Consider the following 22,393-nt stretch of genomic DNA (forward strand, 5'->3'; position numbering starts at 1 on the left):
AGACAGGATAAAAAAAATCAAAAGCATACAAATTCTGTTAATGAATAACATTTGGAACTTTATGTAGGTCTATGTACCTTTGCAAGCCTAAAATACGATGTTTCTAAAGACAGCGTTAAGTATCCCTTGAGATATCCCCGGAAACAAGTTTGAACTGTAAACTGTCTCTTTGAGTCATCACAATAATATTATTGACCGAGATTATCATAATTATGATTATTGAATGTTTAGAGTAACTCGTAATATGAACGATGCAAAAGGGAATGAACTTCCTTTCCTTAAAATTAAAACCTCCTCCTGTTTTGTATTGCCACAGTTTAAACAGATTTCTTCTGGTAGAGGAAATTATTGTTGTTGTTTCGTTTCTCTGTTTGTATAGGTGCACGGTTATCCGGGGAATCTGTTATGGCAGAATTTTAGACAAACATTACTACTTTAAAATCTCGATACCATGCTATTTTACTTTATGTTAAGAATAGATGTGGGGACATAGCCTCCATTTGTTTAAATATTCTTAAAAAGGAAACGACAAAGTATAATTGAAAATTAAATGAAATGTCTCCTCTGCTTTCACGACATACCTGCTCACGCCATCCACCTTATGGCGGTGTTTCCGAGATAGAAGCGCGCCCCCTCCCCAAGCAGCCTGGATTCATAAAAAAGTAATTAAGTAGAAAGAAATCAGTACAACAAAAACTTATAAAAAGATAACAGATACCCAATTTAAAGCCGCTTGAATTTACAACATGGATAAAACTTGAAGAGGAATAAATTACTTACATGATAAAGTTCTTTCAAACATAGAAATAATAAATGGAGAATCTTCCCCACACTGCTTGAACATTAACATTATAATATTGTACGAAATTTGAATTTATCGGATTCTAATAAAGGCTAGATAAAAATGTATAAAGTCATATTCCGGTAAAAAATATGATATAAATTGCAAATATTCCAGGTGGAAAAGAATATGAATATTAAATAAAAATCTTAGGATTGGGAATACCTAAATGAAAAGAATTCAAATTTTCATAAATAGTTATAGGATAACAATGTTTGAGAAAATGTTAGGTGATAAACAATTAATCAAATAAATGATTAAAGAAAGACACAGGCCTTTTGGTGATGGTCCATTGATAAGATTAAAAAGGTATTTGTATTTTTCAAATCAATCGTCTTTCCTTCGATCTGTAAACACAAAGTTGGCCAACTTGAGAGAAGCACTGCCGCCCTCTTCGATCGACTAAAATATTTGTCTATGGTATGAACAATTATTGATACTCACATCTACATGCATCCACAGGTTGTATTTTGAGCAGATATCGGCTATTTTGTTGATAGGGTCGTAAGCTCCAACAACAGTTGTCCCAGCAGTTGCGTTGACGAAGAACGGTTTTTCACCCTGATGATAAAAATAATATCTTCAAAATCATATCATACATGTATCATAATGTATCCATTCGTGCATATTGTAATCCATAACAACTAGGGAATTACACTTATTTCCCCCATGTCCTAGGATATCTAATCCAGAAAGCACTAGGTTGCGATAGAATAACAAAAAGTGTACAGCCTTGCTCTCATTTTTATTTAAAATCGATAAAACCTTTCTTCAGAACGGAGTATGTGAAAATTAACCTTTTTAAATTCATGCCTGAGTTGATTTCTCGAGAGAAAAAAATGCGATTGTATTCATATGAAAATGTCACTCCAAAAACTGAGGTGAAATAATTTCTCTCTCTTACTAACTGTTTTCTCACAGCAGAAACTTCTTTTCTAGTGTAGCAAATTGCAATCTAACATTTATTCTGCTAAGTTTAACACTGATCTCTTGGGAATTCTATCTTCTATCTTCAATAGAAATAACTCACCCTTCCAATGGCTTGCTGAACTTTGTTTTCTAGATCATCTGCACTCATCTTCCCCCTAAAAAAAACATTTGGAATAATTTCAAAATATTTTCAAATAAGCAAGTCAGATAAGGTTAATATTGTCCTGGAAGCTTCCCTGCCCCCCCCCCCCGTATTTCTAAGAATTTAAGAGTAGCCTTCTTTATCTTGAGGTAAGATGGCAATGTTTCATGATGTCTTCTATGTATAAATCTGATCATTCTAAAATATCCCCAAAAGCACTCAAAAGAAAATTTATGTCTGCGTAGTATAACTCTGAAACTAGTAGCTCAATTTATACATTTTGCTGAAATTACACAGTATTCAACCTTATTTTGATACTTGGAAAGTGTCAGTATCTATCTACACCCAGCAATTAAATAGTTGACCTCCTTGGTTGTATGAAGAGTATAATGTAATATTAACAACATGTCGGTTGCCATGGTAACTTACCGGGCGTCTGTTTCAACAAGGATGAGATTATCTGTGCCAATACCTAGAATGGAGGCCGCCCTCTTGATCGAGAAATGACTCTGAAATTTACAAAGATGCCATGAAAGTTTTAAAAAGTTTTAAAAAACATGAAAATGTAGATATTTGTCATTATATCCATTTTTTCTTTATTTATTTTTTCCAAACAAACGTAAACACCTAAGCACGACCAAAGGACTAAGATTCTTTGCGACCGTGTAAATTATTACCCTTCCACATCCTCACCTGTTCCGATGTGAACATGACAAGATTGGGCACACCAAACATTCCACGTCTCTTGCATGCTGGGAAGAACTTGTGCCTGGCTGCTAATACGGCATACAGATTGCAGACAGCGCCTCCTGCAGTAGAATAAACCATACACAATCAAATCGAATTTTTAAAAATAGTTATGAGTTACATAAATTTTCATATGATAATTTTCATTTATAAATGTGATCTGATACTTCCTCAGGTGACGTTTGCACCGGGCTTTATTTGTAAGGGTTGGGGTTGCTATCCGGTTTAATTTAGGTTTAAGGTAGTTGTGTTTGGTCCATGTCTGAAGTTCGTAATTCGGTTATATGGTATATAGGTAATCGACCGAGGAGAAATCATCGCCGGGTCATGTGTTATAAACACCAATTATAAAGATATATTGTTTGAAAATCAGAGAAATACAGTTTTCAAGAAACGGCGCTGTATTCGGGAGGTTCTCACTTTTTCCTATTTGCTCTGATAAAAATGAACCGATAATGAAGCAAATGAAACCCTTTTAAACTATAATGTACTGGTATTTATGATCTATCTACAGTTTTTGTTACCTTTATTCAGGCTCCCTATTTCTAATTAGTCGTTATATTCTTTCTAGGCAGAGTTCAAACATATTCTTTTTTTTAAAACTAAAATTAAACAATATCACAATCTAAGTTTTATATAACCCAATATCTCTTTTCAAGGTCTAAAATGATTGACACTTAATTGTACGTCCCCTTTTTAAACAAAAAGAAAATCTCATTTCCTGCGGATACAATTGTCTTACTCAATCTTTAAATAGGTTTGATTAATTAGTTATCTAATTTACAAACAAAGAACGCAATGAATTACATATTTTGTGTCATGTACCATGCGATATCTTAACTTTGTCATGTACAAATTGATTCTAATAATTATATGTGCATCTCCAGGATGGTGGGATGCATTTGATGAAGTACTCTACTCCCATGGATTGTGGATTGAAAGAAGAGAGAAAAAGTCTGGCAAAATCCCTCTATTGACTCGTTACCAGGGTGATAATTGCCCACATCGTTTCTTTCGTCACGTGGCGATGACTGCATTATCTTGAGTTAAGGTCGAGCCGTCACTTTTCTCTCATTATACGGACGATAATTAATGTCTAGCACGCGTAATCAAGCACCTGGGGGTATTTCACAAAGATTCCAAGTCAAACTTAACTCTAAGTTGGACCTAAAATGTATGGAGAGCCATTTGTAGCCTTAAAATAAAATATATTCAAAAGCATATATTCAAGTATTTTGGACTTTTCATAAATTCCACAGCAAGAACATGAAATCTCCTTGATAATAGAAATTATGAATGATTTGAATCAACATTTTATGCCTTTTAACAGAACTTGTACAAATTGTTTTCAAAGATGCTAACGGCTTTCCATGAATGTTAAGTCCAACTTAGAGATAAGTTCAACTTAGGATCTTTGTGAAACACCCCCTGGAGATGGGAAGGTGATATTATGTAGTCTTAGAGTTCCGGTATATCTCTTTTTAAACGAATAATTTTTAAAGCAATGTCTCTCCTTCCATTATACGGTATCAGGTAAATAACATCATGTTCATGATGGTATAAAAAAATATATTTAATTAGATGATTTGTAATTTGGGTGACATTTGAAGTTTAGATAATGAAAAGTGTATCAAACCATTGTTTCTTTATTTTCTTGTATTTTTAAGTCACCCCTTTCAAACCATTCATACAGCTATGCCGAAAATTTTCCAAATTTTCCCCCCTTGCTCGTAATCGACAGCAACAACATTGGTTTCTTCTTGAAGGGGCTACATTCTATATCTGTATTCTATTTGGGGGTGATCCGACATTATCTTGCTCCCATGACATTTGGTCCCGGTTTATTCGTAGAAGAAATTAGTGGTGGATTGAGATCGGGTCTTAGGTTAGGGTAATGTGTAATGTTGACTAAGGTCCTGGGTTGAAGTAAATAATTTGGTTTATGTAGGAATCGGATATCAAGCGCGACGCGAAATAATCGTTAACGAAGCATGTGTCGTAGATTTGTTTTTACCTGGAGCGAAAATACCGTCGCCATCTTTGTAGCCGACGATTTCCCTCATCTTCTTCAGCGTGGCCCTCTCCATCAGAACGAACACGGGTGCGATCTCGTATGTAAACCTACAAATATCAAAACAAACACAATCAGTTCGAACATCTTTTCATACTCTAATTGTTCTTTCCTGCTGGTTTCAGTATTTCTTGCTATAGGTAATTAGACGAAAAGAAATGATATGAAGACGGAATGATCTTGATCTCGCAGTTAAGTCTGCTTTTGAAATATAATAAAAGCAAATAAAGTCCCTACCTATCAATGATCAAAATGTTCCATATTCCACGGGACGAGGTGTTGCATAACTTGTGAAAACATCATATGAATCTGTTTATATTATGAATGAAAACATAACCATTTCTTTCAAACAGTTTGGGTATTTGTTTGTAAAACTAAATGTTACACAGCACGTCTAAACATTCATAAATGTTGTTGAGAGTACACGAAATCGAAATATAGAGAGGGGGACGCAACAACCCCTTACCACATTGTCATCCTATATGGCATCGCCTTCTCGCATTTCAAATATTTTCGGTCCCGTCAATGGCTCTACTCCCACTGTAATTTTGGAGACCACCACCCCTCTCACGAATACTCATAAAAAAAGGTTTTTTATATTCCTACATTCAAAGAGAATCTAAAGGTGTATATGATTCTAAGGTATATGGGGGAAATAACAACGAAAACCAAGCAAGCCTTAGCATCGCCCACATACTCCTTTCTATTTCTTTTATTGATTTGTTTTAGTTTGTGATTCATCTTTCCTGAACGAATTGACCTCGTGAGTCGACTGTCGTCTTCAAAATACTCCACCACTTAAACCTTAACTCAGAGAACTAGTACCCAGATTATACAATGAGTCTGTAACGTATGACCTACTGTTCGAAGACAAACACTTACGAAAGACCATGCAACTTTAATTTAGGTTTAAACTCAAACTTGAGGCTTCAAATTAAACTTCGTACAATTATAACAGATCACCTTTACTTATCGATTCGCCATTCTCCAACTGAAGTCTTTGATATATGTATTTACACACATTATATATATATAGAGAGAGAGAGAGAGTTGTAATTTTATAGTTGAATTTGGCGGAAATTATTGCTAATGACTGATTAAAAATTAAAAATAATTTCAAATGTATATAATATATGCCACCGTCGCTCTAGGATCAACCAAAGTAATTAGACACTAGAGTCGAGTCAAATCAGAACGTTTAATGTCTGTGTTTGAGTCATACAGCAAAGCTTTCTATAAAACTGAATAAAAGATTAAAGGGGTTTCCGACTACATGTAACTGTATTTTCTCCTCTAAGAGAGCAGTTGCATTGCGTCGACTAGTTTTTATGTACCAACGTACATAAACCTGTTCATATTCCACATAGCAGTTCTATTGTTGATATCTATGCGTCCCCTTTCCCGATAAAAAAAGTATAATCAAGACTAAATCAGAAAAACTGTGTCAGCAAAGCTTTGATGATTTCGACTTTCTTACTGGGTTGAAAACAGCAGGTATTGAGGATTGTGTATTGTTTCTCGGATGAATTGTGACGTTCACATCGTTGAAAGAAGAATGATGCATGACGGGATATAACAAATCTAGTTGTAAGTGAAGCACGTTATGTGTATCCAAGTCTTGAAAATCTTATCTGCAATATTTCATACATATTCCCTCTAACTTCTACATTCCTAGATGAGGGTTATTCGTGTACGCGAATTATGACGTTCGAGCATTTAATGTGACCTGTTTATCACCAGCATCGTGGTCATTTTGTTGGGAGTTATTATGTATCTGAAAATAAAACTGAAAATAAACAATATACAAATACAAATACAAATAAAATGTAGCAATTAGAAAACAAGAATAGATAATAAACTCCCAAATAATTATGTCGGAGTGTTGGATTCTACTAAACGGAGTTTCCCCTCCTTGTGATTGTACTTCACATATAATAATAATAATAATAATAATAGCCTAATAGTCCGTTCCAAATTTTATTAAACCGAAAGGGAAATTCTTTTTGCCCAATTGATCGTGAGCCCGGCAGCCACTGAGCAGCGCCAGATCGACGTTACTCTATCCCTTATTGTTGAACGCTAAACAAGGTAGCAACAACTGATGGAGATGCAGCCATTTTGTTGCAAAGCACTGGAAGACTTACTGTGAACAACATGGCAGGGTCTGAGTAGTAATTCCATCAATGTTTAGCGTCATATTTCTTTCCGTTAGCGCATCATAATATATCAAAGCAACACTATGTTGTGATAATGTGTTATTACAGTTTGGCAACGTAAGCAGACGCGTGTTAACTTAGGGAATGATTGAATTTGCCTAAGAATCCAATCCTAATTGCACAATGTTGATACCCATGTTACATCGCCAATTTGCCTCGATCTTAAGGCCGGTGTGACCGCGTAGAATGTAACCCGCACCGTGCAATCCGTGCGGAAGAGGTCTCGCACCAATAGTCCGCCTGCCGCACCGAATGTCCGTACTTTAGTCCACACATATACATAGTCAACAGTGGCGTAATGAGCAAAAACGTTTGGGGGGGGGGGGGGGCTGACAAAAAAAATCTGAATCACCCCACTCTAACATGCAGGCCCCGCTGAACGTTTCTCAAAGTGGAGCCTAGGGGCAAAACCCCGGCGGTGTTCAAGGGGCGCAGCCCCCGAAGCTCAAGGGGTATGGGCATCAGTGGCGGATCCAGAAATTTCTTACCGGGGGGGGGGGGGGGCACAAAATGGCATGGGGTGAAATATATGTAAAACGATGAAGCGACAAAACGAGGCTTTAACGGCGAGGGAGCGGAGCGACCAAGCAGGGGTGGGTCTGGGAGGGGGTTCTGACCCCCTCCCAGAGTAAGAAGCATTTGCAACTTTAGAACCAAATTAGAAAAAAACTAAAATCGCTTTCTCCTACCCCTTCCAAGAATCTTTTGCAATTTTAGAACCACATTTGGTGCATTAATGTCCACCGGCACTTCATGGAAAAAAAAGAGGCCTTCTGACTGGTTAGAAGTTAGAGAAAAGGTGATCTGTCATGTCGTGAGACGTTGTATAAATTATGCTTTGATGCCGCACAATGCACACGACGGTGGTCCGGTACTTCACCAGTAGTACTTGAAAAATTATCTCGAGTATAAAAACTGTGTCGTTATCAGGTGCGTCGCTAGATCTTTTTCAGTGGGGGGGGGGGGGGGGGGGTGTAGAGGTCGCCGATTATGTCCAAATGTCTACAAATTTAACTCTATAAACCCGGGGCCAGGAACTAAGTTATTTTTCAGTTTTTCACCTCCCGCGCAAAGCACGGAAGTTTTGACACTTCATTAAATTATTAGAGAAAGAAGACGATCCGTTGTACTGTTCTCGACTCTTAAAGCTTGTTTCGCCCCTCCCGCGCAAAGCGCGGAAGCTATGACGTTTCATTTAATTATTAGAGAAAGAAGACGATTCATTGTACCGGTCCCAACTCTTAATCCTTGTCTGAATTCAGTTCCCCCCCCCCTCCCACGCGAAGCGCGGAAGCTTTGTCGTTTCATTTAATTATTAGTCTTAATCCTTGTCTGAAATCATTTTCGCGTTTCATTTATTATTAGAGAAAGATTAAGACGATCCGTTGTACCGTTCTCGACTCTTAATCCTTGTCTGAAATTAGTTCCCAACCCCCCTCCCGCTTTGCCATTTCATTAAATTATTAGAGAAAGAAGACGATTCGTTGTACCGTTCTCTACTCTTAATCTTGTCTGAATTCAATTCCCCCCACTGGGCCCCTTAACGGTATATGTGCAGTGTTACATGATGTAAGTATGGAACGCTCGTTTGCAAATACATGCTCAGTCCGAGTGGTGGGTAGCATGTTATCTCCCTGCAGTGCTTTGCACTGTAGCTTCTGGAAATGAATTAGTATTACTGTTAGTGGCCACTATAAGGCCCTTAGTGACTTTAACAAAAACATATGCTCTTCTTGGCTATTTGGGAATGGGTCAGTTTGCAAGAAATAATTGAGAAACTAGCAATTTGTTGAAAATCATGTGATATCACGAACATTTATACATTACTTGTGAAAATAAGTCATGGTTCAATTTTATTTGGGCCCCCCCCCCATCAGTGCGCCAGTGATAGTCAATATAGTGGAGGCTGTTAGGGCTAAATAGGGGTTGGTTGGTGCAGATTCTTTTAAAAGCACCAAATTTGGCCCAGAGGTAGTTTATACCATACTTTTACGATTTCTTCCGGACGCCAAGAAGGGCACCCTCTGGGTATGCCATATTCGGCAAATCCAAAATGGCCGCCATCTGAGTTAAAGGTCAAGCGTAGTTCCAAAAGGAAAAGCGGTTGTATGATAATAGTTTATATTTTTATGGGGTTTTGGGGGTCAGAGAATCTGATTTTGATGTTCTTTCATCGATTTGAGGTCTCCTAGGGTCTGCCATACTGGTCATATCGGTCAAATCCAAAATGGCCGCCATCTGATAGTTACACAATTTATCAAGTGTAGTTACGAAAGGAAATGGGCTAGTATGATAAAAGTTTATATATCAATGGAGTTTGGGGGTCAGAGAATCTGATTATGATATTCTTTCATCAATTTGAGATCTCCTTGGGGCTGCCATACTGGTCATATTGGTCAAATCCAAAATGGCCGCCATCTGATAGTTACAGGTCAAGTGTAGTTACGAAAGTAAATGGGCTAGTATGATAAAAGTTTATATATTTATGGGGTTTTCGGGGTCAGAGAATTTGATTATGATATTCTTTCATCGATTTGAGATCTCCTCGGGTCATACTGGTAATATTGATCAAATCCAAAATGGCCGCCATCTGATAGTTACAGATCAATAGTAGTTCCAAAAGGAAAAGAGCTAAAATGATTTTTTTAAAAATTATATAGTAAGGGGGTTTTCTGGGTCAGAGAATCTGATTATGATGTTGCTTGTATCAATTGCAGGTCTCCTTGGGGCTGTCATGCTATTGTCATGCCTATTGTCATGTATTGGCCAAATAAAAAATGGCCGCCATCCGAGTTAAAGGTCAAGCGTAGTTTCAAAAGGGAAAGGACCAGTATGATAAAAGTTGATGAATTCATGGGGTTTCCGGGGTCGGATAATCTGATTATGATGTTCTTTTATCAATTTTATTTCACCATCCTGTCCTATGGCTACAATGAAATCCATTTCCTGGTTGAAGAAGATGAGGGAAAATGCGCCAAATTCACACTTGAGTGGGTTTAAATCTTGGCCTGCGCCCATATGTATCATCAATATGCAAACTTTCCCGTGTGAAATGCATAATAAATTCGTTTTTGAGGATTGGCAAGGAAAATAGTTAAACAGTAGAAACAGACCATGAATAAAGAAATAAACAGCTTGTTCGATTTGTTTTGAAGCATTATATTCAAAGACCCGGACAGCTTTATCTTTATTTTCCTTAAAAAATAACTTCTATAATCACTCTGAGATGGAATTTTTTTCTACATACATTAATGCCCCCATTTAAGCATACATTGAATCTGGTCACGCTTCGAAAAGTTCGTGGCCTAGCATTTTGCTTCTGTTGATGATCAAATAAAGAAAGCACCCTTTATGGTGCCAGGTAAAAATGTCAGAGGAAAAAATGTCAGAGGTAAAAATGTCAGAGGAAAAAATGTCAGAGGAAAAAATGTCAGAGGTAAAAATGTCAGAGGTAAAAATGTCAGAGGTAAAAATGTCAGAGGTAAAAATGTCAGAGGTACAAGCAAAAAAAAATGAGTGCCGTCATCATGTCTCAGCACTTTTATCACACAGAATGTCGAGATGTACTGCTAGTGCATGGGCTAGTCTATTATATTCCTTTCTTCCATAATGTAAATTTTTATAAATGGCTGTGTGTTGTATTTCGTACATGTCCTGAGGATAATACAATGTGGAAAATAGATTTTGAAATTTATTTTGTTGTGATCAGGCTTGCATATATGTATGAATGTCTAACATTTGTTGATATTTTGAATCGGTTGATGTGTTAATGTTTGTGAAACGGACCGGTTTGGCCGGTGGCAGCCTGCAACCTATCCGCGTGTCACGTTCCAGAGACGAACAAAGTCCAAACGAAGAAATAAAAGTTCTCGACAAAAGTCAAGTGTTAAAGTGAGTAGTGCATTTAGTACAAATAGTTACATATAATCATGAGGAATCACAAAAAGTTATTTATAAGGGTTGGGCGCCCCGAACTCTGCTAAAGCTTTAGCACCTCATGGCGGCAAAAGAAGTGGAGTAAGAATAAGAAAATCAAGAAGTCGCTCCGAAAAGTAAAAACTCGCTCCGAAAACTAAAAACCCGCTCCAAAAAGTAAAAGACCGTCTCGATTCAGAAGCTCATCACAATTTTAAACTCTCCGACAATTATAAATAACGATGTAATTTAAACCGAACCTCTGCAAAGCGCGCGCTTCTCTGGAATGTGATGGTGCGGTTGGTATTTAAAGATAAAGTTGAGTTCTGGTCTTGCGATTGCATTGTGAAAGAAACGGTGTGGAAGCAATCAGAAAAGGTTGATCATCTAGCATAAACATCTAAGTATTGGTATGTAGTGCAAGGTTTTGGAGTCATCAAAATGATAAAATCGTTGGCCCTTTCTTGGTAAAGTAACAAGCACTGTACACAGAAAGATATTGATATGGGACTACACAAACATATGGCATACAAATCGGGCCTCATTTTAAAGCTGTTACTTGTCATATCTGGGATATGAAGTCATTTGAAATAGATTTTCAGGGAATAACTTTTTTCTTTGATGTTCTTCCACACTTGCATAATAATAATGATAACAAACGCTCACACATTATTGTTCACCTTTCCCCAGAACTCAACCTTCTCTTTAATTGATGTAACATCGGCGGCTTTCTGCTTTGTATCGGAGTAACAAAATACCAGCCCACAAGAAAGTGGAATTGTCGGAAATATGCATTTATTGGAAATTACATATAAAAGTAGTCATTGCAACGCAGTTAAAATGTCCAACAATCTTCAAAAGTGAAGGAGAAGTGGGGGGGGGGGGGAAGGTTCAGAGATATCTGATCCTATTTTGGGGGCTGTACTGACTTTTCTTTTTATTTAATAATTACACCATGCATGGAGCGGCAACTCAGCCTATAAAACATGGCCAAACTTCTCGATTTTAGAAATCTTTTTCCCCAGAAGTTTGCTCAGTGTACCAGTACCATGCGCGGCTTTTTACAAAAGCATAATATACCGGTATATAAATATTGAATAAGGCAGATTAATGGGACATGCATGGTTGCTACTCCGAGTTTCACGCCTTGCAAGCGATCATCAGACAAGATAGCATTCTTACATGATTCCTCTGCAACCTTGGTAAACACGCTCAAAATAAGACTTCACTTATACAATACCTGAATACAATATAATAAGAATTACTCATGAGTAATTCTAATTGTATTTTATTATTCAAGTCTTATTTTAGGGGTATTTGTACCAAGGTTGTAGGATAATCATGTTTAAGAATGCTATCAATTGCCTGATGATTGCTTGCAAGGCGCGAAACTCGGAGTAGAAACCATGTCCCATTAGTCTGCCTGCTCTGCCTCGGCATTGACCACTGTTCGGAAGGATTTATTAGCAAAGCATTATATAAGAGGAAGGGGGAGAGCAGCCGGGTCACCGTGCCCCAGAAGAAGAATACCCCCCCTCGTCTTCCTTCGGCAATAATCGGGCAAAAAGTCACCATTTCGGGCCGAAATGTAAATAAATTTAACTGGGAAAGTAGAAAATAAAGCAGCGGTGAAATAACAACTGCAGAATATCCCTCGCTGTTCTTTTTCGATAAGCCTAATATATAACCCGGGTGTAACCATAACAAACTTGCCACATGATTTTGTTTTTAATTTATACCTCTAACATTTATACCTCTGACATTTTTCCCTCTGACATTTTTACCTCTGACATTTTTACCTCTGACATTTTTACCTCTGACATTTTTACCTCTGACATTTTTACCTCTGACATTTTTTCCTCTGACATTTTTACCTCTGACATTTTTTCCTCTGACATTTTTACCTCTGACATTTTTACCTCTGACATTTTTACCTCTGACATTTTTACCTCTGACATTTTTTCCTCTGACATTTTTTCCTCTGACATTTTTACCTCTGACATTTTTTCCTCTGACATTTTTACACCGAGCCCCCTTTATAGATCAAGGAGAGTGTGAACAAAGCACGAAGTATGAGCAGTTCAATTTAAATATCAAGGGATGGATTAAAGTTTATTTCTAAAATGAAGTGAAAGGGCTATTTTATTTTCATGAGTCCTTTCACTTCATTGAAGAAATAACCTCTCTTTTTATCTTAGAGACACTTTCTCTTAAAAGTAAAATAAACTCGAGAGCATCCTGGGGCTCCGCCCTGGAACCCCCAGTAGGGGCTCTTCCAGGCCCCTAAAGCTGTGCCATATTGTACGGATCCATTAGAAAGCAAAATAAGCCCAATAAATAATGTGTATATATATATATATATATATATATATATATATATATATATATATATATATATATATGTATACATACACATATATAGATATAGATATATATATATATATATAGTTCTCCTATGCAAACTTCCTATGTGAAATGCATACTAAATTCGTTTTCGAGGGTTGGCAAGGAAAATAGATAAACAGTAGAAACAGACCATGAATAAAGAAATAAACAGCTTGTTCGAATTGTTTTGACGCATGATCTTTAAAAACCCAGACAGCTTAATCTTTATTAGCCTTAAAAAACAACTTCTATAATCACTCTGAGATGGAATAAAATACAAAAACGAATTGCAATATGCAACGTCTAGACATAAAGGTTGAATCTCAACTTTATTTTTCTTATTTTCCTTTTAAATTTCGAAGTGTTGCATGGGATCTTAATCCTGTTTTTTTTCTACATACATCAATGCCCCCATTTAAGCATACTTTGGATCTGGTCACGCTTCGAAAAGTTCGTGGCCTAGCATTTTGCTTCTGTTGATGATCAAATAAAGAAAGCACCCTTTATAGATCAGGGAGAGTGTGAACAAAGCACGAAGTAGGAGCAGTGCAATTTAAATATCAAGGGATGGATTAAAGTTTATTTCTAAAATGAAGTGAAAGGGCTATTTTATTTTCATGAGTCCTTTCACTTCATTGAAGAAATAACCTCTCTTTATATCTTAGAGACACTTTCTCTTGAAAGTCAAATAAACTCGAGAGCATCCTGGGGCCCCGCTCTGGAACCCCCGGTAGGGGCTCTTCCAGGCCCCTAAAGCTGTGCCATATTGTACGGATCCATTAGAAAGCAAAATAAGCCCAATAGATAATGTGTATATATATATATATATATATATATATATATATATATATATATATATGTATATACATACATATGTATAGATATATATATATATATATATAGTTCTCCTATGCAAACTTCCTATGTGAAATGCATACTCAATTCGTTTTCGAGGGTTGGCAAGGAAAATAGATAAACAGTAGAAACAGACCATGAATAAAGAAATAAACAGCTTGTTCGAATTGTTTTGACGCATGATCTTTAAAAACCCAGACAGCTTAATCTTTATTAGCCTTAAAAAACAACTTCTATAATCACTCTGAGACGGAATAAAATACCAAAACGAATTGCAATATGCAACGTCTAGACATAAAGGTTGAATCTCAACTTTTTTTTCCTTATTCTCCTTTTAAATTTCGTAGCGTTGCATGGGATGAGACGGTCAAACCGCCAACAAAAAATGAAGAGAGAGAGAGAGAGAGAGAGATAGAGAGAGAGTCAGAGAGAGAGAGAGAAGGTAAAGCGGAGAGTAAGGGAAAGGAAGAAGAGGAAGAAGAAAAGAAAAGGGGGAAAAGAAGGAGATCGGGGGTGAAAGACCTTCGCCACCCCTTCCCCCTCCCCTTAGCAAAAGAGAGACAGAGATAGAGAGAGAGAGAGAGAGAGAGAGAGAGAAAGAAGGAAGGAAAAATAAGGGAAAGGGAAAGAAGAGACAAAGGGAAAGGAAGAAGAAAATAAAAGGGGAAAGAAGGAGATCGGGGGGCCGCCGAAAGGGCTTTGCCTCCCAGGCTGTTGCACCCCCCCCCCCCAGCAAAAAGAAGAGTGAAGGAAGAGAAGGGAAAGAAACAAGGGAAAAGAGGAGATAAAGGGAAAGAAAGAAAAGAAGGGGGATATCAGTTGCAGTTTTCCTGCCAACAGGATGGGGGGGGGCAAATGGCCCTTGCCCCCCCCCCCTTCTACAGCAAACTTAAAAGAGAGAGAAAGGAATAGAAGGGAAAGGGAAAGAAAAGAAAGGTACGGAAGATCATTGTGATTTTTCCCACCAACGCGGTCTGGATCGGGGGCGAAAGGCCTTCGCCTGCCCTCCCCTGGCAAACAAAAAGAGAGAGAGAGAGAAGGAAGGGAAAGAAGGGAAAGGGAAAGAAGAGAGAAGAGGAAAGGAAAAAGAAAAGAAAAAGGAGAAAAGAAGGAGAATCGGGGGGCCGGAAGGGCTTTGCCGCCCATGCTGTTGCCTCACCCCCCCCCCCCCACCCCGCAAAACAAGAGAGAAGGAAGGAAAGGGTAAGAAACAAAAGAAGAAAAGAAAAGAAGGGATATCAGTTGCAATTTTTCTGCAAACAAGATGTGGATCGCGGAGAAAGGCCTTTGTCTCTGCTCCCTCCCCGACCACCCCACCACCTCCCCGCCAAAAAAAGAGAGAAAGAAGGGAAAGGGAAAGAGGAGAGCTAAAATGGAACACAAAAGAGGAAGAAGAAAAGAAAAGGGAGAAAAGAAGCAGAAATCAGTTGCGATTAATCCCACCAAAATCGTGTGGATCGGGGGAGGGGGCGAAAGGCCCCTGCCTTCCTCAGCAAACTTAAATGTGAGAGAGAGAGAGAGAAGTAAGGGAAGGGAAATGGGGGAAAAAGAGGCAGAAGAAAGGTAGGGGAGATCATTTGCAATTTGTCCCGATTTGTACCCCTCCCCCCCCCCCCCTTATCAAAGAGAGAGAAGGAAGGAAAAGAATGGAAAGGAAAAGAAGAGAAAAGGAAAAGAAGAGAAAAGGAAGAAGAAAAGAAAAAGGCGAAAAGAAGGAGATTGGGGGGGGGGGCCGGAAGGGCCTTGCTGCCCATGCTGTTGCCCCCCCCCCCCCCGCAAAACAAGAGAGAAGGAAGGAAAGGGAAAGAAAAAAATGAGGAAAAGAAAAGAAGGAATATCAGTTGCAATTTTTCTGCAAACAAGATGTGGATCGCGGAGAAAGGCCTTTGCCTCTGCCCCCTCCTCGACCACCCCACCCCCTCCCCGCCAAAAAAAAAGAGAGAAAGAAGGGAAAGGGAAAGAGGAGAGCTAAAATGGAACACAAAAGAGGAAGAAGAAAAGAAAAAGGTGAAAAGAAGCAGAGATCAGTTGCGAATAATCCCACCAAAATCGCGTGGATCGGGGGGAGGGGGCGAAGGGCCCCTGCCATCCTCAGCAAACTTAAATGAGAGAGAGAGAGAGAGAGAGAGAGAGAGAGAGAGAAGTAAGGGAAGCGAAATGGAAAGAGGAGAGAAAGGGACAGAAAACAAAGAGGAAGAAAAGAAAAGGAATAAGGGAAGATCAGTTGCGATTTTCATTGGTTCTTCTATCATCACTTTACAATTATCATTGTACAAATGTATTTATATATTCCTTTATTTATTCCTGTTTGATAACAAAAATATGAATATAAACTCATAACAGCAACAAAATTAAATGTAGGAGGAAACTATCTTGCTGGGAGCAAGAAGCGCAAAAATGACATGCATTTGCATGTACATGTAAGTGTATCATTAATATAATTCATATTGTTTAATTACATCTTGTGAAATAGTATGCATTCAGGCTTTGGGGATTTTTTGTTGGTGTATTTGTATGAAAGAAAGCGTTTGGAGCTTATAATGCACATGTTGCAATTTCAGGTGCAACTTAGTGTTCAAATATGGAACACGCACGGCCAGGCACTAGTGTAGGAAATCTTCAAATGTTAATCAGGTATATGACTAAATTACTTGTCTGTTGCCTTCCGAAAATTTTTATATTTAGTCAGGCCTGAATTGAGTCGCAAAACAATTATTATGTTAAAAGGAAAAAAACATATTTGATGACATTCGAAATTCCCCAATAACCAATACGATTGGAGAGCGAGTACACGTTTTTGTTTTTCTTCAAAACTTACTCAACTATAAATAGCTGGCCCGGATACTTGAGCCTCTCACAAAACGCAAGTATAGGCCTGATGTGTCGTCAGTGGCGTTGCTAGTCCTTTTTCAGTGGGGGGGGGGGGGGGGTATAGAGGCCAACGATTCCCGACAAAACAAGCCACCAATTAATTACCGACAAAAGTAAATGTTCCAATATCTACAAATTTAACCCTATAAACCCGGGGCCAAAGGCTAAATTGTTATGCGCAAATGGGTATTTTCGTCGACGACATAAATATACAAATTATTTCGTCAACTTAGTAAGCATCATAGCTATATATTTTAATGCAGGCGCGTAGCTAGGATCTTATTTTAGGGAGGGGCGGTATTGAGCAAGCGAATCACTTAAAGAGCGCGCAAAGCGCTCCCTAGGTGGGGGAGGGGATGGGTGAAAGGCACCCCGCGCGAAGCGCAGTAGCTTAGACGTTCCATTAAATTATTATGAAAAGAAGACGATTTGTTGTACCGTTCTCGACTCTTAATCCTTATTGTCTGCATTCAGTTTCTCCCCCTCTCGCGCGAAGCGCGGGAGCTTCGACGTTTCATTAAATTATTAGAAAAGGAAGACGATTCATTGATTCGACTCTAAATCATTGTCTCAATTTTAAAAAATGTTTCTTTGTCCGATAAAAAGTCACAGTTCTAAGGGGAAAAAATTGCTGGCCGACCGACATAAAAAATACCACCGACTTCAACCCCACACCCCCCCCCCTTTAGCGACGCCCTTGAATGTAGAGTGGCCTGAGCGGGTAGGCACAGGGCGTGGTTCTAAACTTACAGAGACACTTCGATGAAGACACCCTTATTTCATGATTGCGTGTGTTGAACTGCCATGGGCTTTACAACTTTAAACCTCCAGGGTTTATTTTGCATATATAGGGATTTACATGATCATTTATATAATAAAAGGAAATAATGAATATTCAAATATCATAGGTAGCAAATAAAGGATGACTAACAGAGGAATAAAAACAAACAGATAGGAGAGGATGATCAAGCATAATGATGTGCACCAATCTATAAATGTGAATTACTAATTAGCCTGTTCACACTACAGCTCTACAATAGCAAAGCATTTGTAGCCTTACTTTTAAGCAGTTGAAGAAATTAATAAAAGTAGGTCTACTTGAAGAAATCGTTGAATTATAAGATATTCAGTTTATTTTACATGTATTAAGTATGACAAAACACACATTTAACACCTTTGGAAAGAATAATACCCCAGGAACGTGAAAACAAAACTTTTATTGTCACACATGCCTATAATCGGACATATTTAAAAACTGAAATGTGGCACCACCCAAAAATATAATTCTGAGATCCTTCTTTGTCTTTAATTTGCACCTGAAAATAAATTCTTTGTTCCTCGTCTATGTCATCGCGGCGAAAAATTTCAGACTTTTCTTCTTTTCATGCATCCTCAGACAAAGTTCAAGTTCAGTTTATATTTACGAGATTTATATATGTGTAATATTAAGCTTTGGTTGAGCTTTCTTTGGGTCATTGTACTTATTAGAGAAGTTTTGATCCGTTTCAAGACAGAGAATGTTCTCTCGCAAGTTGCCGTTGTAACCGGGATTGTAAGGTAAATGAGAAGAAGGATGTGCACCTCTGAGAATGATCTCTTATAGATTGGACTGTTGTTGAAAATCTCACGGGTTGTTTTACTGTATATTTTTGATAGGTTTACTCTCATCCTCACACACGTCTTGGAGGCTTGTTAGCTGCCGAGTTAATGCTACAAAGTCAATATCTCCGGCATACACTTCCCTCAACTCATCAGCACGAACAAAATATTGGGGAGGGGGCTCATGACAACCGAGCCCGGCCGAAATATTGGGGGGGGGGGTGGCTCAATGATATCTGGGCCCCTCAAAAAAATCGGGGGGCTCCGTGATGTTATCCGAGCCCCACCAAAAACACTTGAGGGGGGGGGGGGGCTTATGATATCTGAGCCCCACCAACATATTGGGGGGGGGGGGGGCTCAATGATATCAGAGTCCCTCCAAAATATGTGGGGGTTTAAATGATATCCGAGATCCACTAAATATATTTTTGGGGTCAATGATATGCGAGATCCGATGTCTGAGCCCCCCTCCCTCCTCCCTAAATAAATATTTATAAAATGTTTATATTTGAATGGTATGTCTGTAGATTATAGGTATATACATGAGTTTCATGCCTAGAATATAATCATTGGGGAGGAGGGCGGCTCAATGATATCTGATAAAATATTGGGGGCTCAATGGTATCTTAGCTCCTAAGGACTCAATGATATCTAAGCCCCACCAAAAGATTGAGGGGCTCAATTAATGATATCTATAAGCCCCGCCAAAAATATTGGGGGGGGGGGCAGGGGGGCTCAATGATCTCTGAGCCCCCCCCCCCCAATATTTTTTTGGGGGGCGGGCCCCCAATCCCCCTCCCCCCGGTTCCTGAGCCTAATTACAGTTTAATGAAGTCTACTTTTTGAAACTTAAAGGGATTGGGTAACTTTGTCTTAGGTTCTGAAACAAAAAATCCTGGAATGATAGTTAGGGCTAGTTCTGATCGGAAAACGACCCAAATATCGGAGTATGGCTAGCTGCCCCAGAGCCTTGTCCTATATACGGATCAGAGAAAAAATACTTTAAACATTTCGGGGGTTATTTTTATGACTTTCGGGGGCTCTTTTTGGCATTTCGGGGGCTAATTCACCCCGAGCCCCGTGTATTTTTCCTCCTGATACGGATAAGTGAGTGCCCTGATGGGTCTTCTTGTAACTCGTGTTTTTAGCCCTTCTTTCTTTACTTTTTCCTTTCCTTTCCTTTCTTATTTTTTCAAAGAGGAGGGGGGGCGGGTCCATCGCCCCCCGTATATCCGCGCCTGAGTGACACCCACACAAACTAACCTTATTTATTACCGAACAAAAAAATGAAGAAAGAGCCCCTCGACACCATAGGTGTAAGTATTCAGCCAGTTCCTACCCCCCCCCCACCAATATAAACTTTAAAAGTGATTTTTTTTTTTTCTAATTTGATACCAGTGATATACAGATCTTGCTAAAATGGCCTAATTTTCCGGGATTTTTCCTCGCTTTTTAGTAAATTATACTTTTTATGCGTTTGTTGGAGAATGACATAATTTATATCACAATTTACAGTCAGGCAAGAAATGTGCTTATTTACTATTTAGAGGCCGACATGTCAGGTCCCGCGGAACGGCGGGCTTGGGGGCTCAAGTTCCCCCCCCCCTTCCACCCCCACACTTTTGAAAAAGTATATTAAAGAGAATGAAATAGAAAGAAATAGAAAAGAAAGTATGCTCATGTAACCGTAATTAAATGCCCATACCCCTGAGCTAATTCCGGGGGCTCTGCCCCCTGGACCCCATCTTGGGCCCTAAGGCTGGCCCCGGGATGCTAATCTGACCTTAATTGTAATGCCTAAAACCCCTGTGCTTCCCGGGGCTCCGCCCCTTGGAGCATACGCCAATAGTGACCTGCCAGTGTCATGAATATGGTATTAAAATATGCTCATCTGACCGTAAGAACGAAGCCACGTACAATCGATTACAACAGTAATTGTGGGGCCGATATCACGAGTATGCCTTCATAGAATAAAGGTTTTAAAGAAAATATTCACTTCTACTTTCAAAAGGACTGGCCCATTTGCTTTAAAAAATTGTAGAGAGTTATCATTATGTAATTTCTAGAAAAAATGCCAACCACATGATTTACAATGAGTCTAAATACATTGACCCGCATATTATGTCCGACGGACAAACGAAACTGGTAGGACAAACGGCGCGGTCACACCGGCTCACATAGTAGCGGCAAAGACCCCACGAAAAACGACGGACGCGAAAATCACAAAATTTGGGCGGGAAAGCGACGGCAAAAGGGGAAAACAAAGATTCGCTGACGGATGGGAACGACTTTCAGCGACAACACGACGGCAAGGGACGAATGGCTGCAGGAGGGAACGGAGTCTAGCGACCAAAATCGGACGTTGTCTGGGCGGACCCCAACAACAAGGAACGAGGTCAGACGACTGGCAGCGGATTGGCTGGCGGCTAGGAACGGCGGCTGACGGTGGGTTGCGGCGACGATGACGTGACTCAGCGGCCGACATCAAAGCATGTGTGTGTGCGGGTAACTGACGTCACAAAACGTGAAAAATCGCACTAGAAGTTTTAAATTGTTAACCATCGGTGCAAAATCGTAACCCATAGCAGTCGACCGTTGCAATGTCGTAGGAACTCGCAAACGACCCGCCATCAACAGTCATCCACCGTCACCCTCCGGCCAAAATTCGCAATCCATCGTCGCACCAAGGTTGTTACAATTTCGTTATTTGCCGCGGAATGTGTCGTAAGAGTTTGAGATGTGACGTCATTTGCCATTGTTTTGCCGTCAATGGTCGTTGACAACGACAACGACTACCAACGAGATTGTGACGACCTCAAAACGATTAGAGAGGGAATCGCACGGCATGTAAACGTCAAGGAAATGAGGGTTGCGGACCGCATTCATGTTCCCAAAATGTCTGGTATAGGGGTACTTTTCACGCAGCTAAGTCCGGCTCGTAACATACACAAAATTGACCCGTATTGACTTTACACACCGGACTTAGGGGGGTGTTTTCAAAAGGAGGGAACATGCATACGCTTACCCTAAATACTACTAAGTGAGGGGGTACCCCCCCCCCCCCTTCTTCGTCATAGTGCATGTGAGCCGGCCTTTAGGGGTGAGGCAATCTCGTTCCATCTGTTGTCTATTTGGTGTCTGTCTCGTTGGTGGGACTGGGACGTTCGGGAGGAAATGGTATGTTTAGGCACACCAACGAGACCGACTTTAGACCGACAATGAAATTCGATTACTCCGGATGGCCAATAATAGGTCGGTCTTAGTTTGTGTGGAGTCGGTTTAGCGGAGTGACTTCGGTAGAAAATAATGAAATCTTATTTCTGTTTATTGTAGGTCCTCGTGTTGGTCTCATTCGTTCGTTCGTTCGTGTCTCCTTAGATCAAGATTAATGTATATTGATCTTCGGAGTAGTTGCTACAACCGGCCGTGTCAGACACGTTTCCCTGGGGTGCGAGATAGGACTCTTGTAGCGTACCCCCATTTAAAACAATTATACAGTTAACATTACATTTAATTAATCGTATGAAACTATTAAATTACTCTCATGTTACGGGAAAAAATATTATATATATATATTATGAATCAATTGATGTGGTCGATCCAGTTCGATGGCACAAACACGGCACTTATGGACAGAGATCCCAATAATTACAGAGCTTGGTCTTGTTGCTCTGTTCGCCAGCAGTTTGAGGATATGGAATCCCGCGGCACATTACTCAGAAGAGTTCTAATTTAACAAGCCAAGTTTATACAGAGCCTATATTTGTCTCATTGCGACCCATCGATGTGACGGTGTGTTGGGGGTGACAATCGTATGCTTA

At 39.3% G+C, this 22,393-nt stretch overlaps 1 protein-coding gene across 3 annotated transcripts in view; it reads right to left on the reverse strand.

The window, feature by feature from the left end:
* LOC579659 (glutamate decarboxylase 1) overlaps positions 1 to 22,393 on the reverse strand; it is a 67,677-nt gene that overhangs the window by 12,009 nt on the left and 33,275 nt on the right. For all 3 annotated transcript variants that reach the window (XM_030973257.1, XM_011665713.2, XM_779763.4), the window contains 6 exons: positions 4,675 to 4,781; positions 2,607 to 2,722; positions 2,343 to 2,422; positions 1,872 to 1,926; positions 1,286 to 1,402; positions 582 to 646 (listed from right to left, as the gene is read on the reverse strand). In XM_030973257.1, the coding sequence (XP_030829117.1) occupies positions 582 to 646; positions 1,286 to 1,402; positions 1,872 to 1,926; positions 2,343 to 2,422; positions 2,607 to 2,722; positions 4,675 to 4,781 (540 nt within the window). The remainder of the gene's footprint in view (positions 1 to 581; positions 647 to 1,285; positions 1,403 to 1,871; positions 1,927 to 2,342; positions 2,423 to 2,606; positions 2,723 to 4,674; positions 4,782 to 22,393) is intronic.

This window comes from Strongylocentrotus purpuratus, unplaced genomic scaffold (assembly GCF_000002235.5).
Source record: "Strongylocentrotus purpuratus isolate Spur 01 unplaced genomic scaffold, Spur_5.0 spur5_scaffold_6, whole genome shotgun sequence".
Lineage (NCBI taxonomy): Eukaryota > Metazoa > Echinodermata > Echinoidea > Camarodonta > Strongylocentrotidae > Strongylocentrotus > Strongylocentrotus purpuratus.